General features: G+C 35.9%; 2 protein-coding genes across 2 annotated transcripts in view; one reads left to right on the forward strand and one right to left on the reverse strand.

The window, feature by feature from the left end:
- Window positions 1-408: 408 nt before the first annotated feature.
- Window positions 409-3,315, reverse strand: LOC100375219 (RIB43A-like with coiled-coils protein 2). Its single transcript, XM_002735201.3, has 4 exons — window positions 3,022-3,315; window positions 2,632-2,713; window positions 1,586-2,049; window positions 409-1,216 (listed from the first exon to the last, which is right to left on the reverse strand). Exons 1-4 carry the CDS (start codon window positions 3,136-3,138, stop codon window positions 740-742), a joined length of 1,140 nt encoding a protein of 379 aa, XP_002735247.1. The 5' UTR covers window positions 3,139-3,315; the 3' UTR covers window positions 409-739.
- Window positions 3,316-3,545: 230 nt separating this feature from the next.
- Window positions 3,546-13,469, forward strand: part of LOC100374527 (structural maintenance of chromosomes protein 1A-like) — a 29,186-nt gene continuing 19,262 nt past the window's right edge. The window contains exons 1-8 of the mRNA XM_085496907.1: window positions 3,546-3,803; window positions 6,697-6,877; window positions 7,389-7,509; window positions 8,031-8,267; window positions 9,577-9,789; window positions 10,152-10,237; window positions 10,393-10,558; window positions 13,022-13,191. Coding sequence (XP_085353033.1) covers window positions 3,695-3,803; window positions 6,697-6,877; window positions 7,389-7,509; window positions 8,031-8,267; window positions 9,577-9,789; window positions 10,152-10,237; window positions 10,393-10,558; window positions 13,022-13,191 — 1,283 coding nt within the window. The 5' untranslated portion in view covers window positions 3,546-3,694. The remainder of the gene's footprint in view (window positions 3,804-6,696; window positions 6,878-7,388; window positions 7,510-8,030; window positions 8,268-9,576; window positions 9,790-10,151; window positions 10,238-10,392; window positions 10,559-13,021; window positions 13,192-13,469) is intronic.

Raw genomic sequence — 13,469 nt, forward strand, 5'->3', positions numbered from 1 at the left:
TGTACCGGTAAGTGATGATGGGTTGAAACAAAACATATATGATAAATCAGATTAAAACCTGCCCTCTGTCCTACCTTCCATTATCAAGGTAATATTATAACCCATTTTTCCCATGTACACATGCATGATATGTTAACGTTTATTTTTTGACCAAAACTTACACTCCACATTGGCTGAAATCATTTGGTCACAATGTCAAATATTTAACACCTTCAAATTAATTCCTCCCAACTGTACCTGGTATCAAGGGCTAAGTTGCAAGTATTACACTATGTTTTAAACAAAAAAATCAATCTCGAAATCTTAGATGCAATACATCAAAATGACAATACGATACTTTCCTGCATATATGCACAACCTACACCAATTAATGAAACACTTCGACACAATGAACCAACATACAATTGCTTAATTTCTGTGAAAAAGTTTATTTGCCAAAATAATTCTCTCACATAAAAAATCTATTAAATATTCCAGGGAGGGAGGTTGGGGCTGAAACCAAATAATACATCTAACTAATTTTAATAAAAGCATTATCAGACAAATGTAACCATTGGTAACAAAATGAATGTCTTGTAATTATTTAAGAAGAGAAACATAACATAATGGATCACACTGGACGTGCAGTAAGTGACAGGATATCTTCAATATTTGACATAACAAACAGTTAAGATAACAGTTCAAATTAAAATGAAACATAGCTTAATAATATTTACAGTTTTTTTAATTCAGAAAACACCTATCTACTTGTTTTATTCCACTGTTGAAAGTATGCTGCAGTTGGTGGATTTGTGTAAACTTCTTTTTCTAAGAACTCTTGGTGTGCTTGTTGCTCTGCTGCTAACTTAGCATTTTGTTCAACTTGTTGTTTGTCAAGTTCTTTCCTCATTCTGTCCTGTTGTCTTTCCATTAATTCACCAGCCCTGGCATCTGCTAGCCTCTGCTTTTCCCACTCTGCATCCCGGGATTTCTTGTCATCTTCCAGTCTTTTCCTCTCTTGCCTCTGCAGTTCTTGGATGCGACGGATTTCTTCAAGATCTTCAGGTGACATGCCCTTCCATCTGTCAGTGATCACACGGTGTGGGCCAAAGGCGCTCTGAGCAACGTCTGGATTTTCAGTGAGAACATCGCCATATATGTGGTTGGAGATTTCAGTGAAGTTATCATCTAGTTCTTGCTCTTTCGCCAGTCTTTCCTTCTCACTCCTTTCATCAGCCTGAACAAGAGAACATAGAAAGAAATTTAATGAATTAAATGTAAAATACAGTATGAAACTTATTAATATTATGTGCAGGCTTGGCTTGAAAACCAACTTTAATTAACCCTTTGAGCAACAAATTTTTTCCTACTCAAATTTGTACACATTTTCTGTAATTTTCAATGAATTCAATCTTAATTTTGGACCAAATAGACAAAATGTGACATTGTTTCCAGTTTTTTTATTTGAAATTTTTACAACATTTCATAAGGAATGAAGAAGACCAGAAATGGAAGCATTTTGTGGATGGTGCCTAAAGTTGACCTTGGTGCTCAAAGCGTTAATACAACATTGCTAAATTTATGGTAAGTATTCATTAAAACTTACCAATGCTTTATTATAGTCTTTTGTAGCTAAATTAATATTACGTCTACATTCTTCTTCTGCTTTAGCTAATTCCAAGGCACGCTGATCAAGCTCACGTGCTTTCAGTTCATACAATCGATCAGCTTCTTTTTGTCTAGCTTCCGCAGCTTTTTTCTCCTGAGCCTGTTTTTTACTCCATTCTCTCAGCTGTTCCTGCATTAGTTTTTGTCTGGCTTTGTTGTTAAGATCTTCTCCGTCAAATTTCTGCAAGCCTGAAGTGCCACATCGAGGATCGTCATCGCTTACTCTTGCTGGTTTGTCCTTTAACTTGGCATCAGGATCATTCAAGTCCCACTCACGTCGACTTTCTGGTTGCTGTTGCATTTTGCGGAAGTCGTTCAGTGCCATGTTGAGATTACGAATATCTTGTTCCTGACGTCTTGTCAACAGTTCAGCAATTTTGTCATTTCTCACCATATCAGCAGCTGTAAGCAAAATAATCATCATTCATGTAAGAAAGTGAATTGTACCTCACACACAATAAATAAATTGTTTCTCTTTTTTTTTTTGGGGGGGGGGTAACAAAGTGTGGTGTAACAGTCTTACAGAGTGGTTCAAGATAGTGCTGGTCTATAAATTGATTGTGATGAGCACAACAGGTATATTAGCAGAGAAACATGTACTGGACAATACAAATTTTCAACTAACAGCCCAATAATAAAAGTACATATGCAAAATGATCATCTGTACACGATCTTTCTTAATTAATTCAGAACAGACTTTGGATTTCCTGAGGAACTGTTGACAGTTATAATTACATACAGTTTCATACATAGCTGTGGTTTTTTAGCACCTAATTTTGACTACCAATGTTACCCTACCATTATTTGCTTTATTTTTTACATTTCGTTTTTAATGTTTTTTTCATATCACTATGTGGTAATCCACTGACAAAACTGTTAGCACAATAATGTTGGACATTGGTGAACCACAGCTATGGCATACACAACAATTGTTTACTTAGGGTGGTGTGTGGGGATATGGATGATACTACATGATTTACTCACCAAATGCATCTTCTCTCATCTTTTCTCTACCTTCTTGTATTTGTCTATCTTTAGTTTGCTCTTCTAAAGCTTTCAAGTCAACCTATTTCAGAAAAAAATATCATAATAGTGTTTTACAGTTTACGTCACGTTTATGCATATACGATTCGAGTCGTTGCTTACATTCTGAAAATATACAATAGTAACATGACACATGACAAATACAAACATCACGATGCCTCAGAACCAATATATGCACGAGTCTTTTTTACCTTGGGCGTGTAGTACTATCTATTATATCTCTATAAATGACTACGACATGGCATTTGGCAGAAACAACGTGTGGCGCAAAATCATTTCAAATCTCTATTACCAAACTGAGCTGAATATTGAAAAAGAAAACAAACTTACCCCAATCGTACGAACTTTGGCGTTAAAAATCCTATTCTGGCGCTGTATTTCCAGGTCTCGCCGCCGCTCAATCGCGGCGGCTTCTTTCAGATCAATAGGCAAATCTAGCTTGTACATCTTCCTCAGATGTTAGGAAAGCAAGAGTATATCTATGCGTTAAAATACAAATTAATCGAAAGAGACGCTTGCACGTCGTTCGTCACAGAAATGCTGTTGCACGGTGTACTGAGGGTGAGTCCTGACGACCGACTCTTTATGTCAACTGTTGCTAGGGGCTAGTTGCTAGAGACAAAACAGGTAAACAAGACGTTCGTAGTAACATGTAATACAAGGTATATAATTGGTCAAAGGACACACTATATGCTGAATTCTTGAATATCAGCCAATCATAAGTAATGTCTCTTATTAACTTGGTGACGTACATCATCCGGGGATTTCGCTTGATTCTTTGGTTTCCGATGAATCTCGAGTGATTCCGAAGTTCACCAATATGAAAATGTTCTCGCTGAAGTTGAGGGCGTAAATAATTTCGTCGAAAAAACGCCAGGGTACCATTTTGGCGCTATTTTGATCGGATTAGTTTTCTGAATGATCTTCAAATCATTACGATCACGAATTGTCCCAAACAACGGCCAGCGTTCTTAGGTAATATTTGTGCCAGGTGTCAGGCGAAATGGGTTTCTTGAAGCTGCTTGAAGTGGAGAATTTCAAGTCGTACAAAGGAAGGCAGATCATCGGGCCATTCAAGCCATTTACAGCTATTATTGGTCCAAATGGTGCAGGTAAGTCTGACATTAGCGTTTTTTTGTAACAATTTTGATTTGATTTTCCTGTGAAGACGCCTGCTTATGTTTGCCTATCATTGTTATTTTTTACGTGGTTATAATCGATCTCACTGAAACACTGAAATTGTTGTATACCGTCGGGCCCTGCTTTGTTTTGCATTCAAAATGGCCGCCAACATATGTGACATGTCTGTTTGTAAATAAACACGTGTTGGTATTTGTTTGTAGTTCGGGTTGATGAAAAAAAAGTTGTATCCGATTATGATTTCTCAATTTCTTGACTCAAGTTCTTTGTTGGATGCCATGAAACTAAAGGCGTTGCTACTGTTACTTGTACATTCATGTATTTGGCACCTGACCTTTACAAATTTAAAAGTCATCATCATGTCTGGAATGGATAGTCTGGAAAGAGCTGTTCAGTATTCTGGTGAATTTCACATGGAATTTATTTTCACTAATAAAATACCTTCATACAAAGGTTTAAATCAGTTAAAATGTTTTTCCCTCTGGGTTTGCATCTAATGTTTTAATATCAGTGAAAATTAATTACATGCATTGGCGTTGATGTAGAATTTGGGTGTAAAGTAATCTCTTGAAAATACAATTGTTGTGTCCCATGTGAAGTTTTCATCAAAAAAGTATTTCTACACCAACCCAAATTGTGGTTCCAACAAAACTCGGGTCTGTTCGCCTGTAGTTGGATGAAATTTGTGTATAATCCACAAGAATGGGGCATGAATTACTTTTTTAAGTGAAAAAATGTGTTTTAAACTCAATCTACGGCAACTTTATTTTTGTGTATTTTAAAACGAGGCTCCTCATTAGCTTCTTACTTGCATACAGAAATTCCCCTTGTGACGTCAGAAGGGGAAGTCGCATGGCAGCTTGCATTGCCGATACGTGTAAATAAGGCAAATTTCTTCTGCAGTTTTCTCGTCTTTGACTAAATTTTCACTTATGTACTTGTTCGTCGAGGAGGAATGGACCATAATGAACACATAGTATCAATTTTTGTTCCATGGGGTTGAGTTAGATGCGAAATATGTTCGTTCTGGTGTAGCTGGTCACCGTGATCGTCAGCGGCGCACGTTTGTACACTGTCGCTGGACAAAATAGAATTTGACGTCGGAATTATCTCGTTATTTAGCAGGTTACTAGGCTGAGTAAAACTTTCAAAATTAAAATAAAAGAGAACATATTTTGACATTCTAAACATTAGACCATAGTGATCACTATAAAATAATTTAAAAAACGACAAATCACAGTTACTAAATAAATGACAGCCGCTTGGAAATAAATTGAAATTTTGTTGAAATAGGTGAACGCGTCGGGTCACGACGAGGGCAAGTGCGTTAAAGCGGCGTTGAATTGGATAACAAAAATAATCGAGATCGACACACATACAGATATAAATTCAGAGTGGATTCGAGTTAGCGTGATCCATGGCGTGTTTGTCATAATTATAACATCATATTAAAACTTTATTTGGTGGAAACACATTGACCAAGCCCGGATTCTTATTTCAGAAATTATTACGCAGATCAAGCTGCAAGCAGGGAGGTAAAAAAAGAACAGAGGTGTGAATTCGACATTCAACACAAACCACCAAACAATTCAGAAATTGTTAGCCACCAAAAATGAAAACAATTAGCAGTGTGTAAGGGCTGTGTAATTTCCTGTTTGTCCGACGCTTCGTTTTCGTGTCACTGTCAAAATTATTGCTACCTTTTACTTAACAGGGACTAAATGGTCTCTATAAAACGATAATCAGGATCGCAAAAAAGTCTACTCATTTAAAACACTTGCCGGACGTCTCTCTCTTTTCTGAAATCCGCCTCGGTGATCATGGTCCGAAATCTATTTCTTTCAAAAGTGTTGCGCCAGGTTTATATTGTTGGCGTTTGTCTTTAAACCTAGTTGTTTTTTTCATGGACGAGGACAGTTTTTCCAAAAAATGAATCTGAGGTTAAGTGGCTTTCGTCCACTGATGTCGCACCTTCGGATCGATTAGAAACGTGTGAATACTTACACTATGACTATACGTTTCACTGCAACTGCCCACAACACAACAGCTAAAAACTCTCTCTCTCAAAAAAAGAAAAGAAAATAGACAAAAAAAGAAAGAAAAAAAACGCCGACTGAAAAATGTATATCGTTTAAAAGTATACTGAATGACCAGTGTTATTACGGCTCAGGGGTATGGCTTCCTTTTCACATTTTGGCATTTGGTGGTGCACTTTCGGCGAGAGTCGGAAATCCGGAAACAGTCAACCGTTTCAGGATAAGTGGGCGTGGCTACAACACGAGAAATATCCCAAATTTACTTGGATACGAGTAATCATTTTCAGCAAAAAAATCAATAACTGCCCATTTCAGTGGGATACAGATCTAAAATGGGAAACGTTAGGGTGGGCATTGCACAGGCACTTTAAAATAGCACAATGCAATAAACGGAATGGGGCTTCTATTCGGGCACTTACACATATGACAAATGATGAATATTTGATTCTCAATTATTCTAAAAGAATAGGGTGACTTCTATTAGGGATGCGGCTTCTAATACAGATTTTACGATACTATAGATAATGCAAATTATACTTATGTCATATTCAACTTGTTCATGTTATAGACAAGTATTGAGGTCTCTAGTCTGGTTGCTGTGATACTGAATGTACATAAGTATCAACACTATGCAAGAGTGATTGTTGTCCTTAAGTAGACATCCTTTGAAACTTTTTTTCAAATTTCACTAATATTTTGGACATTACAAAGGCAACTTGTTTGGATCTATCCTTAAAACTATGAGTCATATGTGATATTATTTGACCCACTGATACAAGCCAGAGATTGCTATTGTTATTAATCATCGTATTTTTCATGCTGTTCACAGGAAAGTCCAATTTGATGGATGCCATCAGCTTTGTATTGGGAGACAAAGCCTCAAACTTGAGAGTAAAGAAGTTGTCAGACCTTATTCATGGAGCCCCTGTTGGTAAACCTGCAGCTACCAGGGCGTTTGTAACTGCTGTGTACGCTGAAGAGGATGAAACTGAGAAAAAATTCACTAGAACGTAAGAATCCCCTTTCTGACCAAAACTGGAAATGGAACCGGAACACTGAACAAATAATAAGTCCCAAGAAATATGTTTCTGGTCAGTTTGTTGTCCAAAATAGATGGAGGCACAATATTTTTTATTTATTATATCAATTTAAATTGTGTTTCTATTTATTTTGAAAAATAGAATTTTTCTTCCTTAAATTATTATGTGTCGGTAAGACGCAAGAAGAAAACTGTGATGTGTACATCTAACAGGCATATTTTTCTCATGGCCTAATACATGAAATATTTTAATTTTGGAGAAGATTTTTTTTTTTTCATTTGTAACTTGCTTTTATAGTACTGTGAAATACTTTAATTTAGCTGGAATTTCTTTTCGCTTAAAAAGATTATATTTGCTGGATTTGATTTTCACCGAATCATTCCTTCAGCAAAAATAGTAAAAATAAATTACAAGCGAAAATTAAGTATTTTACAGTATACAAAGAGAACAAAATATTTATTGATTTATTTTTTGTTTGTAGTGTGATTGGTTCATCAACAGAATTCCGTATTAATGGTAAAGTGATCAGTTTTGCCCAGTATTCTAGTGAACTGGAGAAACTAGGTATCCTTGTCAAAGCTCGAAACTTTCTGGTCTTCCAGGTATGTTTGAAATACAATGTTCCAATATTTATCGGTTACGTAAAATCAGTTTAGTTTTCACAGCGATGAGGTTATTTAAAGATTAATGTAAGGAATCACAGACTGTAAATCATTAGAGTACAGAATGCTTCATTTCATTCTGGAGTTGTATCTGTGTTATTGTTAATATTTTGCTATGCTGGAAATGCCAGTGACTTTGCAGATGTTAAAGTTGTACTCCAAAACCATTTATAGATTTTTATTAAGGGTGAAGTATATAATAAATGTTATAATTTCAATGCCTCCAATTTTGTCCAAATGCCAGTGATTGTCTGAGCCTCTACTTTGATTGTGTTTCAACTTGCCTCGTCTGGCAGTTTTTCATAATTAATTGGCTTCTAAAATTTTGAATGACCACATAAATGTACTATGGATATTGATTAAAAAACAACCACTTTCATGCTCATATTTGATACAAACCAAATCAACTATAAAAAACATTTGCAGCAAGATAAATTTTGTTTTGATAATTTATTCTTTAGGGTGCTGTAGAGTCAATCGCAATGAAAAATCCCAAAGAACGTACTCAGCTTTTTGAAGAGATTAGCCGGTCTGGAGAATTAAAAGAATCATACGAGTCGCGCAAAGCCGAGATGTTAAAAGCGGAAGAAGATACGCAGTTCAATTATCACAAGAAGAAAGGCATCGCTGCAGAGAGGAAGGAAGCAAAGTTGGAAAAAGATGAAGCTGAACGATACCAAAAACTAAAAGAAGACTTGGTAAGTGCGGAGACTTTTCTGTCAATGTGAGTCCTATATGGAACAGGACATTGAAACATGAGTAACATGCTCTACTGATAAATATTAATTAATTAATTTCTGTTTGAAATAATTATGCAAATAATATGTAATATAGTAATTATATTGTTACCACCACAGTGGTTTAATCTGGGGGGTACTACTGCATGGTGCAAACACAAGACACATGTTCGATTAGATAGTAATTTTCAGTAAACCAAATTGTGATTTGTTAATATTCAGTGTTCTCCCCAGGCCTTTCAAGCACTGCGGGCCCGCGTCGCTTAGACAAACAGCCGCGTCGCTTTTGTTTCGCCCGCGATCCTTGAAATCCTGCCCGCAATGCTTATTCACGTTGTATTGTTTACAAGTGTCAGCCTCGTCTAGCACATCTTTAAAACAATAACATGTATTGATCGAAAGGTAATCCCGCCTTTGTGCATAGTTAGCCTTACAAAAACAGTGATAAAAACGGAAGTCTACAAGAAGTTACCAAGTCTAAATAAATCGAAGTAAAAATTATTCAACTGCAGACGAGACGGACGAAGAAAAAACGAACCCTGACCTCTAGAAATACCTCATTCATAGTGCGTCATTACCGAGGAACGCCACCCTAAGGCGACGTAACGCATGTAGTGACATCACAACCGATGCATGCTGGGTTACAACGGAGATTTTGATTGAGGTAGCAAAGATGGCGGCGCAGAGTGCATGTTTTTCCGCGATATTTAAAAACAACATTTCGTTGGCGATTTTGATGTAATTTGTAAGTTAATCATCAATGAATCGTTTTAATTAAGCAAACATTCTAAGTTTGTGTATTTTTAAACAAAAAAGTCAGGGACCGATGATCGCAACAGCAGCGGTGAATACCCGTTCAACACAATGCCGTCAGCTGACAATGTTACGGTGATCGTAGCGTTACACAAATAATAGATAGATCAATGAAAAATCGCTGACTTTAGTTTTGAAATGCTGTTATAGAAAAAAAATGTCATTATTGATTTATTAATTTCTTCATACAGATTTTACTTCAGTTATAATGTTTGTTGGGGAAACTAATTATTATGCAAACAAAATTATGCAAATAAGATGTATTGTTATGTAAATTAGCCGCGATGCTTGGCTTAGAGTCTGGGGAGAACACTGATTATATGAAATCTTCACTCAGGCTTATGTATGCCCATGCACTTTGAATTAGTAAATAAATATAATAACGACTGTGCATCAGCTCTTCAATGCACAATACACTGGCACTCGTCTATATCTTCCTATATTGTTGTAATTTCAGTCAGCGGCCCAACTGGAGTTACAGCTCTTTAAGTTGTACCACAATGAGCAGGATATAGACAGATATAATGAAGAGCTGAAAAGCAAGAACAAAGAAGTTACAAAAGCCATGGAAAGACGTGAAAATGTGGAACAGAAGATTAAAGCCAAGAAGAAAGATCTGGGTACGCTTACTAGAGAAATGACATCAATTGAAAATGACATCAAACGAAAGGTATGGTTTACTAAAAAAAAAAAAGATTTGCAGTTCAATTCTGGACTTGTATTTAATGATTAATATAAGATCTGTACATTCAGATATGATTTCTTGATTTTAATATGGTCTATAGATTTGTAAATAAGATATGTTGATTTTGTTATTCTTTGTACCTTGAAAGTGCAAGACAGCTGAACTTAGATTTAACAATTAATGTTATTTTAGCTAATTTAGCTAATTCAAGATGTAACAGTAATGTAACAGTATATTCTCCAAACGAAATTGTTGGCACAATAGCTAAATTATGAAATGAGTGAAATGTGCTAAAATTACATGTAGTGTTTTACTGTATATAATTGGGTTGTTTTCCACCAATGTAGGAAATAGAGTTGAATAAGAAGAGACCACAGTACATAAAAGCTAAGGAAAAGACTGCCCATGTGATCAAGAAAATAGAAACTGCCAAGTAAGTCGTAAAGCAACATCTTATTTTTTCTTGCATGAAGCTTTCTGTAGCAGTATGCAAAAATTAGTTAATCTCAATATTACTGTGTAATCCTGCAATCTTACAATTTGTTGTGATTACATAAATTTGACTTTACGTTCTTTTGTTGCGTAAAGGAAATCGTTGAAGTCTGCAAGGAAAGCACATGAGGCCCATCTTGGTGAGATCCGTGAATTGGAGCGAGAACTAGATGAAGTTGAAAGAAGAAGACTGGACTTCGAAGAAAGAGCTGAAGAACAGAGTCAGAGTCAAGGACGTGATTATCAACTTGAAGATTCGCAGGTAATGTTTCTGTTTTTTCTGTGTTATTTTAGGTTAGGGAAGAGATAAGTGTTGATTTTGTGTAGTTTCTAAAGAAACACTTTCTAGAGAACATTTCAAAATGGTTACATGTTGTTTGATGAATCTGACTCAACACTTCTCATTACAAGGATAATTGCTGAGTTAGTGAATGTACTGCGTATGGTAGCTAATTTAGCTGAAAGATCAAATTAATAGTGTACTATAGGCTAACCACAGATGAAATAGCTCGTAAAATATAGACTGGTATTTTGTTTACTTTCTGTTTTATTCTTTTCGTTTAAACACAGCGTGAAAGAAAAAGAACGAATGTTGTCGAATGTAGTATTTTCTCATTAATGTTCACGTGTTGATAAAGAATAATGTATTTCAAGAGCTTAACATTTTCTTTCCAAATCTGAATATCGTTAATGCTCGCATCCTACCCATTTCTCAGATGCACTTTTATTGATTTTGTTTAAATTATGGTACGAAGGCAAGACACAGTGATACATAACAAATTGGAATATTTCTTGTCATCAAATTCATCCATGCTTATTTTTCTAATGTTACAATTCGATCAAATTTTCCATTTAGGTGTTTATAATATCAAAAATCATATGTTTATTTTTACAAAGATAGAGACTGACATTTACAGTGTTCTCCACAATCTAAAATAGCTGGTGGGCGGCCTAATTAGCATAAATTTGCATATTAATTTGCATATCATTTACATACAGCATTCTAGCATTTATGTCATGAACTGCAATACACACTAAGTTATTTACTATTCTCTTTTTAATTTAATTGAAACATGTTACAATTATTTAAAATACAGATTGGTCACTATTAATATTTACGAAATGCAAAAAGTTTGAAATCGGTGATTTATACGTTCGCAAATTATTCTGCGTTCATGAAATGCAATTCGAGTAACCAAGAGCAAGTACAAAACATTAATGTAAAAAATATACAAGGTGATTTGTCCCCAACGCCCAAACGAACGATTTGTCAAAATAAAACTCATAACATTTTTTATTTGTGGCATCAGTACTCACCCGTGCCGACAGACGGCATTTACGCATGTACGGTCACAATACGTTGCGTTTTCACACGTTGTTTTTGGAATTCAAGAAAAAATGCTAGCAATCGGCAAAATAAAAGAATCTGCTATGTTCTCGAAAAATTAGACATAAAAAATGGATAAATTGAAAAAAGTACGTGGAAAAGATAACTAAAATATTATTCAATTACAAATACTCGCGGTAAACTAATCTGGCAGCCATATTTGATGTTTATTACCGCTTTCCGAATTCAGTACACGAACACCCAGAATGCGTTGTTCCCCTATGCAACTTAGATACTAAATCGTTACAGCGCCAACAGCGGTGGGTGGCTGACGGTCGTTGAATGGGGTAGGCCAAAAGGTCACCAGTTTGCCTTCTCCATGCTGTTTTCATGATGAAAATCGAGCGAACGTTGTAAATACGGCTAGAATTTTAATTTTTGTTCGAGTTTACATGCAATCTGCTAATATATTTGTTTACTTTTTGTGTATATACATTTCGTTCGTATTTACTTCTTTCTTTCGTGATCGGAAGACGATTATTAGTCCCCGTTCGGACGCAGTCCGAAAACGGGGACTTATGTTTTGCCCTGTGTGCGTTCGTCCGTCCGTGCGTGCGTCCGTGATCACCTGTATCTCGAACATGCATGGACCGATTAAGTTCAAACTTCACTCATACATCACACCTTATATGGGACATATGCACATGCATTTTTTTCATGATCCGATTAACGATAGCCCAATAGCGGCCATTTTAAGGCCGAAAATGCATCAAAATCGCACATTTTCACCATTCCGGACCCGGATCTCAGTTATGCATGGATGGATTTTGTTCAAATTTGGTACATACATTAAACATAATAGGACCTTGATGCACGTCATTTTTTTTTTTTGGATCGGGTTCGAAATGATCTGCTTTGAATGTATATGTCACTCAAATATGAACGGAACGGGGACGTGTCATTGACAATGACTTGTTAACAATACAGCTGTAAATTGAAACCACTGTAGTTGCGTATTGTGAGCAATAAGTGGCAACAATGTCGGACGACAATGAATTCAGGCGATTGACACATTGCCGTGAATACACTCGATAACTGCTTGCAGACTTCCAGTGGTCATTGTTTATGTTTGGACTCGTGAAACAATAGCAAAATAAAGGGTTGGGCAACTACTCTTTTGTTTAGGCTTGGGAAGAACAATGCAAGCTTTTTTACAAATAATTTCAGCTGGGTGTACGTTGGTGGGCGGGTGTTGAGAGTTACTAGGTGGCCGTACAACTTGATGGGCGGGCCGCCCACCTAAAACCCCTTGTGGAGAACACTGATTTATGTCTTGTTGTCAGTACTTTTCTTTGGCCTACCATATTTGAATGAATTGTCTTACTCCCCATCTCACAGGTGAAAGAGTACAATCATTTGAAGGAAGTAGCTGGTGCTCAGGCCGCTCAGTATCTCCAGGAATTGGAAAAGTCAAACAGAGAACAGAAATCTGATCAGGATAGGTTAGACAGCGAGAGACATAAGAAGAATGAATTACAGGCTAAAGTGAAACAGAAAGAACATGAAATGTAAGGGTCATTTCATTTCATTTTATTTTATTTTATTTTTCTCTTCACATTCACACTATACCATATTGGAAATGCCTAAAGCAAAAACTATGTTTATTGACCATCCAAGAACTTGATTAAATTGGTGGTCTTTTTATGGAGGTTAAATTATTTTTTTATGAATTGCCAACTTTGACATAATATTTGTTCAGAAAATAATTAATATTACTAAAAGAATGGGCACCTAAGTCAGGTTGAGACAGGTAGTCTTTTATACACAGGTTACTCATATGTTATGT

This window comes from Saccoglossus kowalevskii, chromosome 3 (genome assembly GCF_978046115.1).
Source record: "Saccoglossus kowalevskii chromosome 3, keSacKowa6.1, whole genome shotgun sequence".
NCBI lineage: Eukaryota > Metazoa > Hemichordata > Enteropneusta > Harrimaniidae > Saccoglossus > Saccoglossus kowalevskii.

Excerpts from the sequence above, each read along its gene's own strand:
- LOC100375219 (XM_002735201.3), bottom strand. The coding sequence starts at position 3,138 with ATGTACAAGCTAGATTTGCCTATTGATCTGAAAGAAGCCGCCGCGATT. Across the intron at positions 2,714-3,021 it reads CCAAAGTTCGTACGATTGGG|GTTGACTTGAAAGCTTTAGA; the intron begins GTAAGTTTGTTT and ends TTTCTGAAATAG. Across the intron at positions 1,217-1,585 it reads AAGACTATAATAAAGCATTG|GCTGATGAAAGGAGTGAGAA; the intron begins GTAAGTTTTAAT and ends TCTCTTGTTCAG.